At 42.8% G+C, this 21308-nt stretch overlaps 2 protein-coding genes and 1 pseudogene across 5 annotated transcripts; 1 reads left to right on the plus strand and 2 right to left on the minus strand.

Annotated features, from left to right (window-relative positions):
- Positions 1-818: 818 nt before the first annotated feature.
- LOC124006854 lies at positions 819-6663 on the minus strand (annotated as a pseudogene).
- Positions 6664-7416: 753 nt separating this feature from the next.
- On the plus strand, positions 7417-9012 carry fam136a (family with sequence similarity 136 member A). Its single transcript, XM_046317244.1, has 3 exons — positions 7417-7759; positions 7961-8101; positions 8187-9012. The coding sequence occupies exons 1-3, from the start codon at positions 7673-7675 to the stop codon at positions 8373-8375; spliced, it is 417 nt and encodes a 138-aa protein (XP_046173200.1). The 5' UTR covers positions 7417-7672; the 3' UTR covers positions 8376-9012.
- A 4941-nt stretch (positions 9013-13953) lies between these two features.
- LOC124007219 (germ cell-less protein-like 1) lies at positions 13954-20482 on the minus strand. Of its 4 annotated transcripts, none has more exons than XM_046317622.1 (15): positions 20027-20482; positions 19002-19191; positions 18694-18817; positions 18441-18537; positions 18103-18200; positions 17834-17946; positions 17662-17727; positions 17460-17544; positions 17260-17350; positions 16990-17130; positions 16820-16889; positions 16658-16733; positions 16409-16554; positions 15164-15251; positions 13954-14463 (listed from the first exon to the last, which is right to left on the minus strand). In XM_046317622.1, exons 2-15 carry the CDS (start codon positions 19175-19177, stop codon positions 14323-14325), a joined length of 1512 nt encoding a protein of 503 aa, XP_046173578.1. In that variant the 5' UTR covers positions 19178-19191; positions 20027-20482; the 3' UTR covers positions 13954-14322. The 4 variants fall into 4 exon arrangements, 3 of the variants coding, with proteins under 3 accessions (XP_046173578.1, XP_046173577.1, XP_046173579.1); XM_046317621.1 differs by lacking the exon at positions 20027-20482 and adding an exon at positions 19614-20019; XR_006833889.1 differs by lacking the exon at positions 20027-20482 and adding an exon at positions 19614-20019 and having other exon boundaries at positions 14329-14463; positions 16444-16554.
- Between the last annotated feature and the right edge of the window lie 826 nt (positions 20483-21308).

The following is a 21308-nucleotide window of genomic DNA, read 5'->3' on the forward strand; positions in this document are numbered from 1 at the left end:
TCCAAAAACAGAGACTAAATATTTTCTGAAAGCAAGTAGGCTGATTCTCAGATGTAAAGAGCATTGCTTAGTCATTTCAAAGGCACAATTTTGAAATATCTGAATACACTACAGTACATTTTCAAACGACATCAAATGATCAGTGTGAATATGCAGTCTAATTGCTTTAATTACATTTCTAACATGAAAACATTATAAACTAGAAAAAGTACAGGTGTTTGTTCTTCATGGTTGTTTTCATCATTGTACACCACTTTTCCAATTATCTGTTGGCCAATTAAATTGCAAAACCACAAATTTCACCAACCAATTTGCTTTACAATGTTTTCAACACTATACCAGAGGTAGAGCGCTTCAGACACAGCAGGAAGACATACAGAAATTCGTTTAGATGGTTCACTCGTCACAGGGTACATTTCCCAGATGTATTTGACACTCATTTCTAAAAGTTAAAGCAGCTACTGTATATATTTGAAAACCCAAGTGCCTTGTCTTTTCAATCATTTTACTTTTACCCTGTAGTATAGCATAGTTCCCTATGCTGTTGTCACAGTGATCATTCTATTCAGTACAGTACAAGAATATCATCTGCGGAAAATTGTGCACTAATGTTGCAGTTGATATTATTTAAGTTGACTTTTTCAATGAAAAAAATACATCAAATACAGCAGGTCAATGGATTTCTTCAGTGTTAGATTCATAATGAGGCAGAACACCCCAGACTAGTATTCACCTGACAGGAGTGTTATCTCTCATGATTCACCCTTCTCCGCCTCTGCTATCCCTCCCTCCCTCCCTCCCTCTTCATAGCTCTTCCCTCAGACGTGTGTAGGTCCTCCTGGTCGAACCTGCCCATGCTGGTGTGCCAACAGTGCCAAGTTCCTGGCTGAGATGGTGCTTATTTCCATGATGCTGGCTGCCCACTCCACAGTGTTCAGGTAGTACAGGCGTTCATGAAGGATGAACGGAGAGGTCCCGCTGTGGGGTGGACTGTGAGCGGGATACTTCGCCTCCGATGATAGGAACATGTCCTGGAGCTGCTCCTGGGACAGAGGCTGAGGAGAAAACACCTTCCACACCTTGCTCTCATTGACTGGCGGGCATGAGTAGCCTGGTGGTATGTGCACGGGGAGCTCAGAATGTTGGTGATGGAGTCTGTGGTGAGAATGTCTTGACACACTGAAGGTAGAGGTATCTCAGGTCCCCAGGTAGGACACGTTAAGGAGGCCAGTCTGGTGGAGGTGCCCAGGGTACTGGGAGGGGATAGGAGGGGAGAAGACTGCAAAGGTGGAGAGGTGAAGCCTGCAGGCTTTCCCTTGTGGAGAGATGTGGCCACAATCACTATGTCATTCAGGGAATGGGTGAAGCCAGATTCCCAAACATCAAATCAAATCAAAATTTATTTGTCACATACACATGGTTAGCAGATGTTAATGCGAGTGTAGTGAAATGCTTGTGCTTCTAGTTCCGACAATGCAGTAATAACCAACAAGTAATCTAACTAACAATTCCAAAACTACTGTCTTATACACAGTGTAAGGGGATAAAGAATATGTACATAAAGATATATGAATGAGTGATGGTACAGAGCAGCATAGGCAAGATACAGTAGATGGTATCGAGTACAGTATATACATATGAGATGAGTATGTAAAAAAAGTGGCATAGTTAAAGTGGCTAGTGATACATGTATTACATAAGAATGCAGTAGATGATATAGAGTACAGTATATACGTATACATATGAGATGAATAATGTATTGTATGTAAACATTATATTAGGTAGCATTGTTTAAAGTGGCTAGTGATATATTTTACATAATTTCCCATCAATTCCCATTATTAAAGTGGCTGGAGTTGAGTCAGTGTGTTGGCAGCGGCCACTCAATGTTAGTGGTTGATGTTTAACAGCCTGATGGCCTGTTTTTCAGTCTCTCTGTCCCAGCTTTGATGCACCTGTACTGACCTCGCCTTCTGGATGGTAGCGGGGTGAACAGGCAGTGGCTCGGGTGGTTGTTGTCCTTGATGATCTTTATGGCCTTCCTGTAACTGGCTGTGGTAAAAGTGGTAAAAATTTGTCGTGTTTGGAGGACAAAGAATGCTGAGTTGCATCCAAAGAACACCATACCTACTGTGAATCATGGGGGTGGAAATATCATGCTTTGGAGCTGTTTTTCTGCAAAGGGACCAGGACGACTGATCCGTGTAAAGGAAAGAATGAATGGGGCCATGTATCGTGAGATTTTGAGTGAAAACCTCCTTCCATCAGCAAGGGCATTGAAGATGAAACGTGGCTGGGTCTTTCAGCATGACAATGATCCCAAACACACCGCCCGGGCAACGAAGGAGTGGCTTCGTAAGAAGCATTTCAAGGTCCTGGAGTGGCCTAGCCAGTCTCCAGATCTCAACCCCATAGAAAATCTTTGGAGGGAGTTGAAAGTCCGTGTTGTCCAGCAACAGCCCCAAAACATCACTGCTCTAGAGGAGATCTGCATGGAGGAATGGGCCAAAAAAACAGCAACAGTGTGTGAAAACCTTGTGAAGACTTACAGAAAATGTTTGAACTCTGTCATTGCCAACAAAGGGTATATAACAAAGTATTGAGATAAACTTTTGTTATTGACCAAATACATATTTTCCACCATAATTTGCAAATAAATTAATTAAAAATCCTACAATGTGATTTTCTGGATTTTTTGCTTCTCATTTTGTCTGTCATAGTTGAAGTGTACCTATGATGAAAATTACAGGCCTTTCTCATCTTTTTAAGTGGGAGAACTTGCACAATTGGTGGCTGACTAAATACTTTTCTGCCCCACTGTAGGTCTGTAGCAGTTTGGGTCTAGAGTGTCACCCCCTTTGAAGAGGGGGATGACCGCGGTAGATTTCCAATCTTTGGGAATCTCAGACGATACGAAAGAGAGGTTGAACAGGCGAGTAATAGGGGTTGCAACAATTTCGGCAGATCATTTTAGAAAGAGAAGGTCCAGATTGTCTAGCCCGGCTGATTTGTAGAGGTCCACATTTTGCAGCTCTTTCAGAACATCAGCTAACTGGATTTGGGTGAAGGAGAAATGGTGGGGGCTTTGGCGGGTTGCTGTGGAGGGTGCCGGGCAGTTGACCGGGGTAGGGGTAGCCAGGTGGAAAGCATGGCCAGCCTTAGAGAAATGCTTAATGAAATTCTCAATTATAGTGACAGTGTTTCCTAGCCTCAGTGCAGTGGGCAGCTGGGAGGAGGTGCTCTTATTCTCAATGGACTTTACAGCGTCCCAGAACTTTTTGGAGTTAGTACTACAGGATGCAAATTTTTGTTTGAAAAAGTTAGCCTTAGCTTTCCTAACTGCCTGTGTATATTTGTTCCTAACTTCCCTGAAAATTTGCACATCACAGGGGCTATTCGATGCTAATGCAGAACGCATTTTTGTGCTGGTCAAGGGCAGACAGGTCTGGAGTGAACCAAGGACTATATCTATTCCTAGTTCTACATTTTATGAATAGGGCATGCTTATTTAAGATTGTAAGGAAGGCATTTTTAAAGAAAAGCCAGGCATCATCTACTGACGGGATGAGGTCAATGTAATTCCAGGATATCCCGGCCAGGTCGATTAGAAAGGCCTGCTCGCAGAAGTGTTATTCGGGAGCGTTTGACAGTGATGAGGGGTGGTCGTTTGGTCGCAGACCCATTACGGATGCAGGCAATTAGGCAGTGATCGCTGAGATCTTGATTGAAAACAGCAGAGGTGTATTAGGAGGGCGAGTTAGTTAGGATGACATCTATGAGGGTGCCCGTGTTTACGGATTGTAGGATGGCTGGGGTGTTAAGCATGTCCCAGTTTAGGTCACCTAGTAGCACAAGCTCAGAAGATAGATGGGGGGCAATCAATTCACATATGGTATTGAGGGCACAGCTTGGGGCAGAGGGAGGTCTATAGCAAGCGGCAACAGTGAGAGACATGTTTCTGGAAAGGTGACTTTTTAGAAGTAGAAGCTCAAATTGTTTGGCTACAGACTTGGATAGTAATACAGAACTCTGCATGCTATCTTTGCAGTAGATTGCAACACCGCCCCCTTTGGCAGTTCTATCTTGGTGGAAAATGTTATAGTTAGCGATGGAGATTTCAGGGTTTTTGGTGGTTTTCCTAAGCCAGGATTCAGACACGGCTAAGACATCCGGGTTGGCAGAGTGTGCTAAAGCAGTGAGTAAAACAAATGTAGGGAGTAGGCTTCTAATGTTAACATGCATGAAATCAAGGCTTTTTCGGTTACAGAGAGCACCTGGGGAGTGGGAGTGGAGCTAGGCACTGCAGGACCTGGATGAACCTCTACATCACCAGAGGAGAAGTAGGATAAGGGTACGGCTAAAGGCTATATGAACTGGCCGTCTAGCACGTTCGGAACAGAGGGTTAAAGGAACAGGTTTCTGGGCACGATAGCATAGATTCAAGGCATAGTGTACAGACAAAGGTAGGGTAGGATGTGAGTACATTGGAGGTAAACCTAGACATTGAGTAATGATGAGAGAGATATAGTCTCTATAGAGACGTTTAAACCAGGTGATGTCATCGCATATGTAGGAGGTGGAACAACATGGTTGGTTAAGGCATATTGAGCAGGGCTAGAGGCTCGACATTGAAATAAGACAGTAATCACTAACCAGGACAGCAGTGGATGAGGCATATTGATATTAGAGAGAGGCATGCGTAGCCATGTGAACATATGGGTCCAGTGAGTGGTTGGGCTGACTGGGGACACGGCAATTCAGACCGATGCTAACACGCTAACAGTTAGTAGGTCGGGGCTAAACAAGCTAGCAGTTAGCAGAGCAGGGCATGGGTCTGCCCCTGCTAATGACACCACTTCTGGAGACATCTTGCAAGATTAGTTCAGTTCCCTTATGTTTTCAATCGTGATGTGAGTTTGTGAACAATTAGTTATTTCGGAACTACTCTTTTTACTGACTTGTCGTTCATTTGAGTTGTTTGTTTGTCCTGCTGGCTGCAATGAATACAGCAGGATTAATAAGTGCTTCCCCGACTCAGCGGCTCCAGAGACGTGCTCCGACCACCAACTGTCTATCAGTGCGCACAGGAAAATGTATAATGCAGCAGGCAGCATAGAGAAGATAAAAGACACTGATAATTGATTGCATGGTGCAAGAATGACTGCAATTAATTTATTATTGAATGTTATGATGGACACAAGTTTGTAGAACCAAAACATAGAGCCTGCCTCTCTGCTCAACAAGCTTGAACGCGAGAACAAATCATTGTTTGGGGGGCTGCAGCGAACGATATTGTACTAATCCCTCGCGGCAGACAAGCAATTGCATTCTGCCAAGAGTCATCCACAATCTAGTCCGGTTGCTGACACATCTATAGACTTCATTTCAAAGGTATCAAGAAATATTGTATGTGTATGCCTAGCAATCACAAATGTAGGCCTACATTGTTAGAAGCACACTTTTATAAGTCTTAGTCCAAAATGACAGCTCCAATAAACCCGTGCTATGGTGAACAAGGCTTGTAGAATCATTATTGTTTCAGGAGGGTCCTGCGTGTTCTGGGCAATACTGAATCAAATGAACTAAATGAGTCGTTCTTTTGACTCAACAATTTGAAAGAACCTGAGTCAGTAAAAAGGCCCGAACTTCCTGTCACTAGTTTTCATTGGATGGCCACATAAGAGCACTCGAAACCACTTATCGAACTTAAGACTTTTGTTAAAAACGCACCCTGAAAAAAACACTGGTGCGGACACTTTGGCCATAATTCACAGGTGCCACGACGTCGTTGAGGAAGCTCTGAGAAATGTCCTCCCCCAACATGGCCTCCTCCAGCATCTGATTGGCTAGTGTGAGGAAACCGTCACCACCCATTGCATGCAGGAGCTTCTGCACACTGGTGAAGGAGTAGCTGAACTGCTGGTAGATTCTGTAAAAACAAGAATAAAAAAAATCACCTACCTACAATTAGCATTCTCTCATTAATAACATGTTTATTTCATACTAAAGGTTTTGACTGCTGTACTGTAAATAGACAGGTAGCAGAAACTAAAGTCTCACCTCATGAACTTGTCCGAAACACTGTCCAACAACATTTTCATCAGCAGGAGTTGAACCTGTACTGCTGAAGCAGGTGCAGAAAGTTCACAATAAACCAGTCACTCTCTTCAAAGGTAAGCTCCTTTCCATGGGACATCCCATCTCTGGGAAAGACCTGAGATAAACAGAGGAGAAATATAGATGGGTGTCATATTAGTTCATCTGTGCACATGTACAGCACTCTTTCAGGAACAAACAAGTTTATTTCTGATAGGCTAACATGTCTCACTTAGTTTTTCAAGGAAGTGCTTCATGTGCAGGTTTAGGGATGGAGAACTGCGCCCCCTGTCTCGTACTCACTCACCCCCCCCCCCCCACCACCACAGTGCCTGGCTGATACACATCGAACTTCACCACTGTCTCACGAAGTAAGCTGTTGCAGTGCCACCGATGCCCGCTCCAACCACAGCTCTACAATGTCATTCAAAATCCAAGGGGAGTGAAATGATACACTCACAAGTGAAAAAATGTGTCGGAAATATGGGTCCTCTGAAATATAAATACTCTCTGGACAAATGGAACTAAATTCATGGTTGTTTTTTAACCTCCCTCACTGGATGCCATTGAAAAAGAAAATGGAATGTGGAGTCTGGACTGGGATTGGTTTACCTATCGTCTTGGGTGGATTTCTGAGTTCTGAAGCTGACTCTAGAGTCCCAAGGACAGGAGTGCCATGATTACAGGGTTTTCAATTATTTCCAAGCAATGGCAGCTGAGTAGAGAGTAAAGAAATCATCATTCAATGACAAAAATAACATAGGCTACATTCACAACTGATCAGTAGTCAGAAACATGTCACTTTAATACGATTGTGTGAATTGCTGAGTCAATTTAGGACAGATGGCATAGACTGCTGCTGGTGGTGACATGGGTAGAGACCTATCAAGTATTTAAATATCTCTGTCTGGGGTCAAAGAGCAGCACACAGTTGATACTTTGAGGAGCAGTCTTTCATGGTTATTGGCAAAAAATGAAAATGTGTGATATTTTAAAAACATCTATATCACCCCACTTAGTTGGCTAAAATCAAACAATTAGAAAGGACTGATAAGTGTGTACTGCTCACCATTTCAAAAGTCAGTGGAGGAAAATATTCTCAAGGAGTTCACGATTAAGTTTTACTACGAGTTTACAGAGGATCTTTAAAACGCATCATGCTATTTACTCATCTTACTAGTAATTTAGTCAAAGTCGTTGAGAAAAATATATAGAATAAGCAGTGTTGTAAAAGTTTAAAGTTAGGACTTCAAACTAAGTGGGGTCAAAGACATCTATAACTAACACATCACGACCTTATTTGGAACCGGAAATTACCAAGATAATGCCGGAAGCTAGAGCGGATGTGATGTAATTGCCACCAGAAGGAAGAGGCATGGTTTCACGGAGGTGACCTACAGTTTAAAACAGTAATGTAACAAGGCTTGTGAATCTTGCAATAGCATACTGTATGTCATTGGTGTGGCTGTTATTTAGCTTTGCAACGTAGCCAAACCGTATATTCTAACAGTTTCTTCTAACAATATCTTCTAATAATTCCGTTTGAATACACACGCTACTGAGAGCAACGTTTGAAATGGCAGAGGCGCATCAAGCTCGTGTACAGAAAACCATAGAGGATATGGTTCAAAGTTTAGAACGGGACCACATCCGCAAGATGCAAGTAAGTGGTTATGGAAATGCAATTTCAGCTATGTCCAATACATACAATGCAATCCAGTATATTGTGCAGTGCATTATCTACAAACTTTGGTTTTACAAATCACCCTCTTTCTCCAGGCATAGATCATTTGCCACCTTTTATTGTCAACACTTAGGCTTATATCAGATGCACAGTTCAAATCCTTCTTGTGAATGTATCCAGGGACTCATGTTCAAGTGCAGTGCAGAGTGCTGTGAGCGCTCCACAGACTCCATGTCGCAGGTGCACAATTGTATTGAACGCTGCCACGCTCCTCTGGCACAGGCCCAAGGACTAGTGACCAATGAACTAGAGAAGTTTCAGGTGAGTTTCATGTGGTGTACATAGAATTTGATACAGAATTTGTAGTGATTGATTGTGATTAACATTCTGTCTCCCTCATGCCCAGGACCGGCTGACCAGGTGCACCATGCATTGCAATGACAAGGCCAGGGACCTGTTTGACTCTGGTGCCAAGGAGCCAGCCGTGCGGGCCATGATGGAGAACTGCGTGGGAAGCTGTGTGGACGACCACATCAACCTGATTCCCAGCATGACGCACAGACTCAAAGAGAACCTGGACTCTATTCCACAGTGAGGAGGAGGGAACAGCTTACTTCATATGCATGAGACAGGTTGGACTCTATACTACAGTGACTGTCATCTGACTCAAATAACACAGAGGAAGTATAAACAGCAGACTCAAAGATGGCTCGTTATTATCACAGTGAAAAAGAGGGAGTTATAAAGGGCAGATCCAATACCCCAGTGAGGGAAAGGGACAGCTTGCGGGAATGAGATTTGGGTCCTGGTAAAAGGTTAATCAGGTCCATGCTGTGTGAGAGGGTGGGGGATATAGCTCAGCTCAGAGTCTGAAGAAACTACACATCCCCTGCAAACTGACTCTGTGTCTTTGTAGCACTTACTGTTTATTGGTTGAACCTACAGACCAGACAGGCCAGCTGAACTTACTCAGCATAACTGTCTAACATCAAAAATACCTGTGTCTGTGAACTGTGTGTAAAGGTATTTATTACATGTCCTGATAGCCTAGCTGTTGTATGATTGGAGTCTGTATTCTGCCTCGGTGCTCTAAATATTTGCAACCTGTTCCTCTCTTCTCTAGCATGATCTCTGTGCTGTTTGTTTTGTGGGAACCATGCATGTTCTGTGACTCTTTCCCTCATCACTATATCAATTTTTATATAAAAATGAAAGCAAATGGTGAAAACGGATGGAATTGCATTTTTATTGCCTTTTTAGCCTGAATTTTCCTTTATCTAGCTGTGTCTTCTGGCAATTCATCAGAACTTTTTCACTAGAGTTGAACTTGATAGTAAATGCACCAAACACACCTTATTAACATCCAGCTTTTGAAAATTCAGGTTTTAATAATGATAAGCATGGTGGAATAATCTCTGTATAATGTACAAATGGATGCACAGACACCAATGGTAAAATAAATAATGAATTGACAGTAAATCTGTGAGGTTATTACAGCATATCATGAATGACTGCAAAGACGAGTAGCCTAGTAGTTAGAGCATTGGGCCAGTAACTGAAAGGTTGGAGGATCGAATCCCCGAGCTGACAAGGTAAAAATCTGTTCTGCCCCTGGATAAGGCAGTTAACCCACTGTTCCTAGGCCGTCATTGTAAATTAGAATTTGTTCTTAACTGACTTGACTGGTTAAAAAAAAGACAAGTGTAAAGGTAAGCCTTCACTGTAGATCATTACAATACTGCTATGCCAAAATAAATATATTTGTCAAACTCCATTTACAATATATTATGGCATGTTTATTACAATTATATCCAAAATTGAGATTAAACCTATGGTTTGAAAAACAAATCTCCCCCCCCCCCCCCTAAACATTTTTATCAACTGAGGATGCTTTTACATTCACCCTCTTGGCGACCAGAGAAAACCCTCCCCAACCATCCCCTTCCTGTGGGCCTGAAAGCAAACAATGTAAAAAGGTCAAGTCAAAATACACATCTCAATATCAACTGTTCGAATTGCTGCACAAACCATTAAATGACACCAATGAGAAGAAGAGACTTGATTGGGCAAAGAAACACGAGCAATGGACATTAGACGGGTGGTAATCTGTCCTTTGGTCTGATGAGTCCAAATTTGAGATTTTTGGTTCCAACCGCTGTGTCTTTGTGAGATGTAGAGTGGGTGAACAGATGATCTCCACACATGTGGTTCGCACGGAGGAGGAAGTATGATGGTGTTGTGATTTATTTAGAATTCAAGGCACACTTCACCAGCATGGCTTCCACAGCATTCTGCAGTCATACGCCTTCCAATCTGGTTTGCACTTAGTGGGACTATAATTTGTTTTTCAACAGGACAATGACCCAACGCACCTCCAGGAGGTGTAAGGGCTATTTGACCAAGAAGGAGAGTGATGGAGTGCTGCATCAGATAACCTGGCCTCCACAATCACCCTACCTCAACCCAATTGAGATGGTTTGGGATGAGTTGGACCGCAGAGTGATGGAAAAGCAGCCAACAAGTGCTCAGCATATGTGGGAACTCCTTCAATACTGTTGGAAAAGCCTTCCTCATGGTTGAGAGAATGCAAAGTGGGAAAAGCTGTAATCAATGCAAGGGTGGCTACTTTGAAGAATCTCAAATATAAAATACATTTTGATTTAACTTTTTTTTGGTTACTACATTATTCCATGAGTGTTATTTCATAGTTTTGATGCCTTCACTGTTATTCTACAATGTATAAAACAGTAAAAATAAAGAAAAACCTTTGACTGGTACTGTACACTAAACAAACATACAAACACAACATGTAAAGTGTTGCTGAAATAAAAGATCCCAGATCCCAGAAATGTTCCATATGCATTGAAAGCTTATTTCTCTCAAATGTTTTACACAAATTTGTTTACATCCCTGTTAATGAGCATTTCTACTTTTCCAAGATATCCATCCACCTGACAGAAGCTGATTAAACGGCATGATCATTACACAGGTATACCTTGTCCTGGGGAAAATCAAAGAACACTTTAAAATGTGTGGTTTTGTTACACAACACTATGCAACAGATGTCTCAAGTTTTGTGGAAGCATGCAATTGGCATGCTGACTGCAGGAATGTCCACCAGAGCTGTTGCCATTGAATTGAATGTTCAGTTCCACAAGCATTCTGGCCCATGTTGACTCCAATGCACCACCCAAAAGGGGTGGACCATTCTTGATACACACGGGAAACTGTTGAGAGTGAAAAACCCACTAGGTTTCAGTTCTTGACACAAACCAATGCACCTGGCACCTACTACCATACCTCATTCAAAGGCACTTGTATATGTTGTCTTTCTCATTCACCCTCTAAATGGCACACATACACAATCCATATCTCAATTGTCTCAAGGCTTGAAAATCCTTCTTTACCTGTCTCCCACCCTTCATCTACACTGATTGAAGTGTATTTAACAAGTGGCATCAATAAGGGATCATAGTTTTAACCTAGATTCACCTTGTCAGTCTATGTCATGGAAAGGGCATGTTATAACTTCTAATAGTAATTGTATCCACTGGAGAATTGGGAGAGAGTGAGGTGACAGCCATCTAAGAGCCAACATTTGTTTTTGCTGCAGTGCTGCCTGCTACCAGTAATCATCTCTGATTGAGAGATTCAAGGGGCATTCATCATTAAGTAATATAGTAGATGCAAAGCATGGAATATTTACATTCATGCACTTCGAAATACATTTTGTAACTTTGTCCCAGAAGCATTTAACTGCAGGGCAGTCCCACATCATATGAAGGAATGTGCCTACCTGATTTAGGGGACACAGTGAACAGTTGGCAGTTTGGGCCAATTTCATCATTAAACATTTTTTTGGTGTAAAATAGTCTGCGGACAATCTTAAAATGTATAAATTGATGGTTCGGATTACCGGATGCCAAGGTCATATTTTTCCATATTCTGTTCCAGTTAAAGGGTTGTTCAGATTCACTTATATCTGTGAACCATTATTTTTGAATGGCTCGCTCAGAATATGAGCTTCCTAAAGTTATAAACTCAGCAAAAAAGAAACGTCCTTTCTTCAGGACCCTGTCTTTCAAAGATCATTCATAAAAATCCAAATAACTTCACAGATCTTCATTGTAAAGGGTTTAAACACTGTTTCCCATGCTTGTTCAATGACCCATAAACAATTAATGAACATGCACCTGTGACACTAACATTTTACATACGGTAGGCAATTAAGGTCACAGTTATGAAAACTTAGGACACTAAGAGGCCTTTCTACTGACTCTGAAAAACACCAATAGAAAAATGACCAGGGTCCCTGCTCATCTGCGTGAACACGTCGTAGGCATGCTGCAAGGAGGCATGAGGACTGCAGATGTGGCCAGGGCAATAAATTGCAATGTCCGTACTGTGAGACGCCTAATACAGCGCTACAGGACGGACAGCTGATCGTCCTGGCAGTGACAGATCACGTGTAACAACACCTGCACAGGATCGGTAGATCCAAACATCACACCTGCGGGACAGGATGGCAACAACAATTGCCAGTTATACCAGGAACACACAATCCCTCCATCAGTGCTCAGACTGTCCGCAATAGGCTGAGAGAGGCTGGACTGAGGGCTTGTAAGCTTGTTGTAATGCAGGTCCTCACCAGACATCACCGGCAACAATGTCACCTATGGGCACAAACCCACCGTCGCTGGACCAGACAGGACTGGTAAAAAGTGCTCTTCACTGACGAGTCGCGGTTTTGTCTCACCAGGGGCGATGGTCGGATTTGCGTTAATCGTCGAAGGAATGAGCGTTACACCGAGGCCTGTACTTGGAGCAGGATCAATTTGGAGGTGGAGGGTCCGTCATGGTCTGGGGCGGCATGTCACAGCATCATCGGACTGAGCTTGTTGTCATTGCAGGCAATCTCAACGCTGTACGTTACAGGGAAGACATCCTCCTCCCTCATGTGGTAACCTTCCTGCAGGTTCATCCTGACATGACCCTCCAGCATGACAATGCGACCAGCCATACTGCTCGTTCTGTGCTTGATTTCCTGCAAGACAGGACTGTCCGTGTTCTGTCATGGCCAAGGAAGAGCCCGGATCTCAATCCCATTGAGCATGTCTGGGACCTGTTGGAACGGAGGGCTAGGGCCATTCCCACCCGGAATGTCTGGGAACTTGCAGGTGACTTTGTGGAAGAGTGGGGTAACATCTCACAGCAAGAACTGGCAAATCTGGTGCAGTCCACGAGGAGGAGATGCACTGCAGTACTTAATGCAGCTGATGGCCACGCCAGATACTGATTGTTACTTTTGATTTTGACCCCCCCTTTGTTCAGGGACACATTATTCCATTTCTGATAGTTACATATTTTTTTTGCTGAGTTCATAGAGATCAGTCCTTTCGGGAGCCCAGATCATTTGTAAATCCTATCATTGGATGGTTTGGTAGCAGGGTTTCCCCAAGGGCCTCTATAGGCCAACATAGAAGACATAAGTTGTAAATATGGGAAATTAGTTGCCTGGTAATGTTATGTTTCAAATCGTGGAATGTTCTCAAACCCTTACTGTCCAGAATATCAGCAAGGGTATGGATTCCACATTTGGACCAATGGTGGATGCAAAAGGCTGCCCTCCAGATCGCAAGGCATGATTGCGAAATTTGAGAGTAGTAATGGGCATGTCATTTTGATTCCAAATGATTTTTTTCAAATTTTCCACCAAATAGAAATGGTGTGAGCAATAATAGGACCAAAGCGTAGTTTACATTGTTTAAGGGCTGTATCAGTAAGACCACCTCTTCCAGGACAATAGGAGACACAATTTGTATCTTTATACTCAGCCAGGGGGCAGAAGATTCATGTCTAAACCAATTAAGGATGGGATGAAATGCTAGTGCCTGTAAATACAGTTTAAAGTTTGGTACGGATAGTCCTCCTACGTCTTTCCCCCTTTGCAAGTTTGTTAAGATGGAAATACGTAGGAGGGCTATCTGTACCAAACTTTAAAATGTATTTCCACTAGCAAAAACAGCACCATTTTCAGCCGTGGGTATTTGAAATTCAAACCTAATTTGGACACTACTATAGTGGCCGACTTACTCTTAATTAGGATAGTAATGGATGTACAGAAATAGTAACAGATCATTTCCTGTGAGAGACAAGAGAAGGTCACACGCTGCTGATAGCACCACAGCCCACTGGTGTGGACAATTTATTGGCAGGTTAAGTTTTCTTCGCTTTTTCTTTAAAAAAAAAGTTAAATAAATAATACAAAAAATGTATGAATGTTATAAAAAATAATATTATAAAATGAAAGCCAAATAATTACATTTTTTAAACTAACAACGTATCCCAAAACACACTAGATTGAGCTATAGAGCATGCAGATGCCAGGGTTGTGTTTGGGGGGGTAGAAGCTGTGGGCCACAGCTTGAGGCCAGGATGTCAGAGAGGGGCCATGGAAGATGCGGGTGTGGGGCAAGGATAGGATTAGCCTATATTATAAAGGGGAGTGGTAAGGGAACTGGGCTGAGGGTGTGGAGCTGGCATCAGGATACACTGCGGGCGCTGCTCTCTGGTTCAGGGGAATCAGGACAGCGGTCCATATGAGGAGATGTGTACTGGAAGTTACAGCACACGTAGAGGGGGAAGGACAACAGCCGACTGTCTAGGTTCATCACCACATACTCCTGGTAGGAAGAAAATAAAAGAAGAGAGAATAAGAAATAGGGGGAGCACAGAACGTACAGCAATAGTTATATGGTCCGATTCAGGCAATACTTATATAGTGATGTGTTAATTTCAAGAGGGGAGGAAAGTTTCAGAACATGTGGATTACGTGTGGTCTGACTGACCAATAGACATTAAAACCAGTAGATAGTGATAGCGCTGACGTCATTCCACGTTTTCCTATGGAAAACTCCTGATGGCGTAATGAAGCTGGAAGTATTCGAAACGCGCAATATTGCTGAATGGGGCTGAACACCCCCCCCAAAAAAATGTCATTGCAAAGGATCATGGTGAAAATGGCCATAACTAGCAAAGGATCATGGTCGATGTAGTAGTTTTCATCATGCCTGAGAGTCCTTAAGTGGGCTCCTTAAGTCTATGGAGCCCACTACATTTGTCAGCACAACAAATGTAGTAGTCAATGGATCACAATTTAATTAAATATCTTGATTTTCAGTTAACTTTAAAATAATTCACAGTGGGTATTGAACTTGATCATAATAAACCCATTTTAGAGCCCAAAATGGCAGTTCTGGTGATCGTAATTTACAAAAGCTTTCTAAAGCAGACCAGGGCTTTTATGCACCGCTGAGTTGCTACGCAGTAGCTGAGTTAATACGCAGTAACTTCACACTCCAGACCGGATAGTCTGGGACTAACCTGGTCTTTCTCCAGGGTGAGTAGCTGGTAACCAGTGGATCGACTACACACCAGCTTACCACTGTTATCAAAGGAAGCCAGGCGTAACCTGAACAGGGCGAGGGAAAACATTGAGTGAGATGTGAGGGGCTAGTCAGGCCTGGAAGAACACAGGTAAATCAAATACTCAACAAACTGGATGCAGTCTATCACAGTGCCATCCGTTTTGTCACCAAAGCCCCATACACTACCCACCATTGCGACCTGTACGCTCTCGTTGGTTGGCCCTCGCTTCATACTCGTCGCCAAACCCACTGGCTAAAGGTTATCTACAAGTCTCTGCTAGGTAAGGCCCCGCCTTATCTCAGCTCACTGGTCACCATAGCAGCACCCACTCGTAGCACGCGCTCCAGCAGGTATATCTCACTGGTCACCCCCAAAGCCAATTCCTCCTTTGGTCGTCTTTCCTTCTGTAGCTCAGTTGGTAGAGCATGGCGCTTGTAATGCCAGGGTAGTGGGTTCGATCCCCGGGACCACCCATACGTAGAATTTATGCACACATGACTGTAAGTCGCTTTGGATAAAAGCGTCTGCTAAATGGCATATATAGATATATAGATATATAGTTCTCTGCTGCCAATGACTGGAACAAACTGCAAAAATCTCTGAAGCTGGAGACTCATATCTCCCTCACTAGCTTTAGGCACCAACTGTCCGAGCAGCTCACAGACCACTGCACATAGCCCATCTGTACATAGCCCATCTGTAAACAGCCCATCTATCTACCTACCTCATCCCCGTACTGTATTTATCTTGCTCCTTTGCACCCCAGTATCTCCACTTGCACATTCATCTTCTGCACAGCTACCATTCCAGTGTTTAATTGCTATATTGTAATTACTTCGCCACCATGGCCTATTTATTGCCTCAACTCCCTTATCTTACCTCATTTGCACTCACTGTATATAGACTTTTTGTTTTATTTTGTTCTACTGTATTATTGACTATGTTTTGTTTATTCCATGTGTAACTCTGTGTTTTTGTATGTGTTGAACTGCTTTGCTTTATCTTGGCCAGGTCGCAGTTGCAAATGAGAACTTGTTCTCAACTAGCCTACCTGGTTAAATAAAGGTAAAATAAAAAAATAAAACATGGCAGTTATACAGAACACAATTATATCATTACTACTCCACACACAATGCAATGCCTACATTTGAAATCTGTGTGTGTTGTGCTGACCACAGCCTAGGTCGTTGGAACACTAACCGGTATGCTAGATGCCTCCGAGGCTGCATACTCACAGCTCCCCCACATGGCTGGCTCAGTGTATTCCTCTTGAACACTATGAAGCGGTTGGTGTAGGTCACCAGCAGGTCAAAGCCAAAGTTGAAGCCTGTCCAACGCCAACAGTACTGAGAATATAAAGTTAAAACATTCTCTTTTGTGATGTTTTGTTTGAAGTTCTTATAGTGTGATTGATGTCCTTATTACACAGAGACTAATAGTCTGACTCACATCACCATCTTTGGTCAGTTTCCTGCCACATCGCATACTACTTGACTCAAACTCCTCCTTGTTGGCATCCTGTGGGCTACAGGATATATCTTCAGTCACTGAAAATCACAGAATGAATGTTGTCATGGAGTGATGTTGCTGGTTTGGAGCTCCAGTTCTCACCCATTGTCATTGTCGTGCTCTGTCCGTAGCATGGCAAACCACTGGCTCTTGTACACGGAGGTCAGCCAATCTGGTATGAGGAGTTTTACAGAGGAAATAAAAATGACTAAAACTAAAACTGTCACAAGTGAATGTGAAACATAAATCACTATCCAAATCATCACCCTTACCGGGTGGGAGAATGTTGTCTCTCTCCAGGATGCGTGCGGAAGCCAAGTCATTGATGATGTATTGAAGGCGCACATGTCTAAAGACAGGAGTAAAGGGGGCGCCGTCCTCTGCTTTTAAAAAGGGCTCCTCCTCTCCCATCTCTGCAACAGCATGCACATAAGAGCCATTAGAAAAGACTGGTCAGTCAGTGTCTGTGTGTATATTCTACAGCCCTGTGTTCAGATGGGTGTGTAGCTAGCTGTGGACATGCCCTGTGGAACAGAACGTACCAGTCCTGCGTTTGCAAAGCCAGGCGTCGGCATCAGCCAGCAGCTGCTTGATGGGACCGTCCCAGGATGGATTGAGCTGCAGGAACATCCACTGAGGAGAGAGTTACAAAGAGAGGGTATGAATGAGAGAGAAGGGATAGGGGAAGGGGAGATAAAAAAACAGCCTTTAGAAACTGTCCCAAAGGCAGTTACAGTAGTACCTTTTTCAGAGCGGTGTAGACGTCCATCTCCACCTGCATGACGAATAGGTCAGACGACTGGATCAGCAGTTCGATCACATCCACTCTGCAAATACAGCACAGAAACACACACTGCTCACTGACACCAACCACACAACACTTAAGACTATTATGAGTATGTATAAATTCTATGGAAAAATAAGAAGGCATTGAAGATACACACCCCAGCTCCTTCATGAGGTCAACATTCTGATGGGTCATGAGGTTATTGAGGAGCCATTCCAGACACCTGCAGGAGACACACAAGCATATGCATGTAGAGTGATAAGAACAAGAACAACTGTATTATTCGATTAACTAATATTACTCAATAGGAATGTAATGATGGGGCTTACTTCTTCATGACAGAGTCAAGGCCGTAGATGCTGGCAGAGGAGTAGTAGACACACACAGTTTTGACACCAACGTTTTCCTTCATGGTCTCATCACACTGCTGGATCAGACCATCCTGCAAAGACACACAGGCATATTATGACCTTTGATCATCTATTCTCGTTCCGTAAATTGCATTCCAGCAAGTTCAACTTCCAACTCACACATATCACCATCATCTCAACATTCCATGTAAAGATCCTGCAGTGTGATATGATGATAATCTACTGACCAGTTGGAGCATACAAGCTGCTGCTAGGATACTGACGACCCTGCTGGGCTTGATCAGAACATCATCCCGGTACAGAGATCCAAACACTACCTGCAGAGCTACACACACACACACACACACACACACACACACACACACACACACACACACACACACACACACACACACACACACACACACACACACACACACACACACACACACACACACACACACACACACACACACACACAGATAAAATCAAGATAAATGTGTATAGTAACTGCAAAAAAGTAGTTCAGTGACATAAACAAAGCAATTTGTAGTGTTTTATTCCTGGCAGTGACTGAAGTCCTCACCCTCTCTGTCGATGTTCTGGTCTGGGATCTCTAATGGAATGACCATCATGTTGGACTCCTTCCAGGAGCCGCTGAACATGCTGGAGAAATACCCTGACTACATAAATAAGAACATCATGGGGGGATGAGTCACAGGCATTGTAGATCATTTTTATTTAACCTTTATTTAACTAGGCAAGTCAGTTCTTATCAAATTCTTATTGACAATGACGGCCTAATAAAGTGTGTAGTGTACACAGAACAATGCACTAACCTGGCACAGGTACACTTTGTGCAGGTTCCACTCCTGCCCCAGGGCACAGATGCGGATGTCACTGTTCTCCCCATTCAGGAACAAGGTCTGATAGATGTACTTAGATGTGCTTTTCAGCTTCTTCCTGTTACAGTTCCAAAACAAACCAGAACAACACAGGCCAAGGTTAGACACAGGCTGGCCATATAAAAGATATGTGAATACCTCACCTGTTCTATAAGTGTGTTTGTCTCTTACTCCGGCCTGCTGTGTCTGTTGGTTTATGAAATTGTGTGTATTTCCAGTGTGATGTGTGTGACTCTTCTCACCTCCGTGGTGTGTCCAATAAGGCGTCTTCTTCATCAGGCTCACTGTCGCAGTCGCAGTGTGCAGTCCGTTTCCTCTTTCTGCATTCACATCCATGCTTGCCACTGGCACATGTAGTCTCAACTGCTTCCTCAGGATCCTGGGGGGAGGTATGTAACCGGCTGCCCTGGGTGCCCATCTCTCCCCTGCACACTACACACAAAACAAAATCATCTGCAACATGAAATGGATGGATCTATTGTAATTTATATGCACTTCATTATGCAGGGGTATAAAATAGCAGGTCACTTTTGTTGTTGAGTAACCATTTCTGAAAGTTATTATTTAGGTTCAGACAAGGAACACTCGTGTAACAGTTGTTCATACATGTCAAAAGCATGAATTCGGAACACAGGTCCTGTCCTCAGGTCTGGCAACAATAACCTAACAACCTCAGGCACTGTGTTCAGCTAACCTATCATTACATTGTTGTGATTGCAACAGTTGCTGTGGTAGATAGCTAGAAAGCTAAACTAGCCAGCTACCCACACAACAACTAGTAGCAACCCATAGCTTGTGACCGGGAAGATAACGAATGCAATAGCTTGCTAATGTATTGTATTACAGAAACGTACCTGATGTATCTACAACGCACAAGGCTAACTGGTCGGTTAGCAAGTTGTGTTGTCAATTAGGTGGCCTAGTTTGCTAGCCAGATCAACAGTGACAAGTTACTAGAAGTAAAGAACAAGCCTTATCAGCTATGTTGCGTTTAAAAGTATTTAACAAAGACAAGAAGATATTACGGCGCTAACGCGAATCCGGCCAAATCCGATCTACCAATAGCTGGAGCATCATTATGAATGTTTCAAAGGATATCTCAAGAACACATTCCAAGTTGTCTTTCAATTATTCATACAACAATGCAGATTAGAGTCCACAGGATAGCTAGGTCCATGTCTTCTTCTCGCGTGCGAACTATAATGTGCCTCTGCGTATTATTGCCATCTACTGTAGTAGTGGCGATATGCCAACGTGGACAGGCTACCTGGTAACTACAGTAGGGATGTTTGCATTGGATGATTGTTTAGCCAGATGTATAGATCTTTGAAAATGGGTCGGTAACCACTCCCAGAAACAATCCAAAGAGGGGATACGATTATCAGGCCCGGGTTACCCCGGTGGGTAGTTTTGCACTGGGTGAAAAGTGATTGCATTTGTTTTGGAACCGGGCTATCTTTTATCTCTCAGGCATAATCCAGGTCCCCGTTCAAAACTCACGGCGAAATCGGCATACAAAAAACCCGAGTGACATAGTTTAGGGCTAGCCTAGATTAAGCACGTGGAGTAATGAATAGGATTATGTGTTTTCACATGCAAAAGTGATAGCTTTTTATAAAAACGCTTTATCTGCCTTTCCAATGAAAACTAGTTTGAAAAATTCAAACATATATTTTATGTTAAAGAGATGTTTTTGAACGATGCACTTTGCTCCCTTGTTGACAATATGACCGAGCGGTGCAGATTTCTGTTCGATTTGAGTAGGGCGCTCCTCCCTCACCGTTTTTGCCCGTTCACTGTCCATCCTTGCGGACAAAAACCGGGGCACGGAGTCGTCACTAGTTAACACAGCCACAAAGTCATATTAACCCCGCCTATTTTTTACATTTTGTTGTTAAACTCTCATTTTAAACCTAACCACGCAGCTAATATATCTTAAATTAAGACCGAAATCACGTTTTTGTTTTCATACATTTTTACGATATAGCCCATTTTGACATTGTGGCTTGTGCTTTTTAGTGGAAACCGGTGCACCACGGCTCAGGTTAAAATAACTTCCTCAATTCAGGAGGTAAATATGTTTTTTCCCAACTAAAGATCCTTGGGACGTCCCTACCCTACCCTAAACCAACCTAAAGTCGATGTCCGAGCCCCCGCGGAAATTGAAATAACAAAATATCAGTTGAAAATAGAGATCTGTTTTTTTGCATTGGTTATGTCTCAATCCACCACATCGCTGGACATTTTTTAATATTTTTTCTTAACTGACTTGCCTAGTTAAATAAAGGTTCAATATAATAAAAGGAGTGTGCAAAGCTGTCATCAAGGCAAAGGGTGGCTACTTTGAAGAATCTCAAATATAAACACTTTTGATTCCATGATTCCATATGAGTTATTTAATAGTGAAGTCATCAAAACTATTATTCTACAATGTAGAAAATAGTACACATTTTAGAAAAACCCTTGAATGAGTAGGTTTAGCAAACTTGACTGATACTGTAAATCTATATATTTTTTGATAAATACTTTCGGTTTTGTTATTCTCATCC

Source organism: Oncorhynchus gorbuscha, linkage group LG20 (assembly GCF_021184085.1).
Source record: "Oncorhynchus gorbuscha isolate QuinsamMale2020 ecotype Even-year linkage group LG20, OgorEven_v1.0, whole genome shotgun sequence".
Classification (NCBI taxonomy): domain Eukaryota; kingdom Metazoa; phylum Chordata; class Actinopteri; order Salmoniformes; family Salmonidae; genus Oncorhynchus; species Oncorhynchus gorbuscha.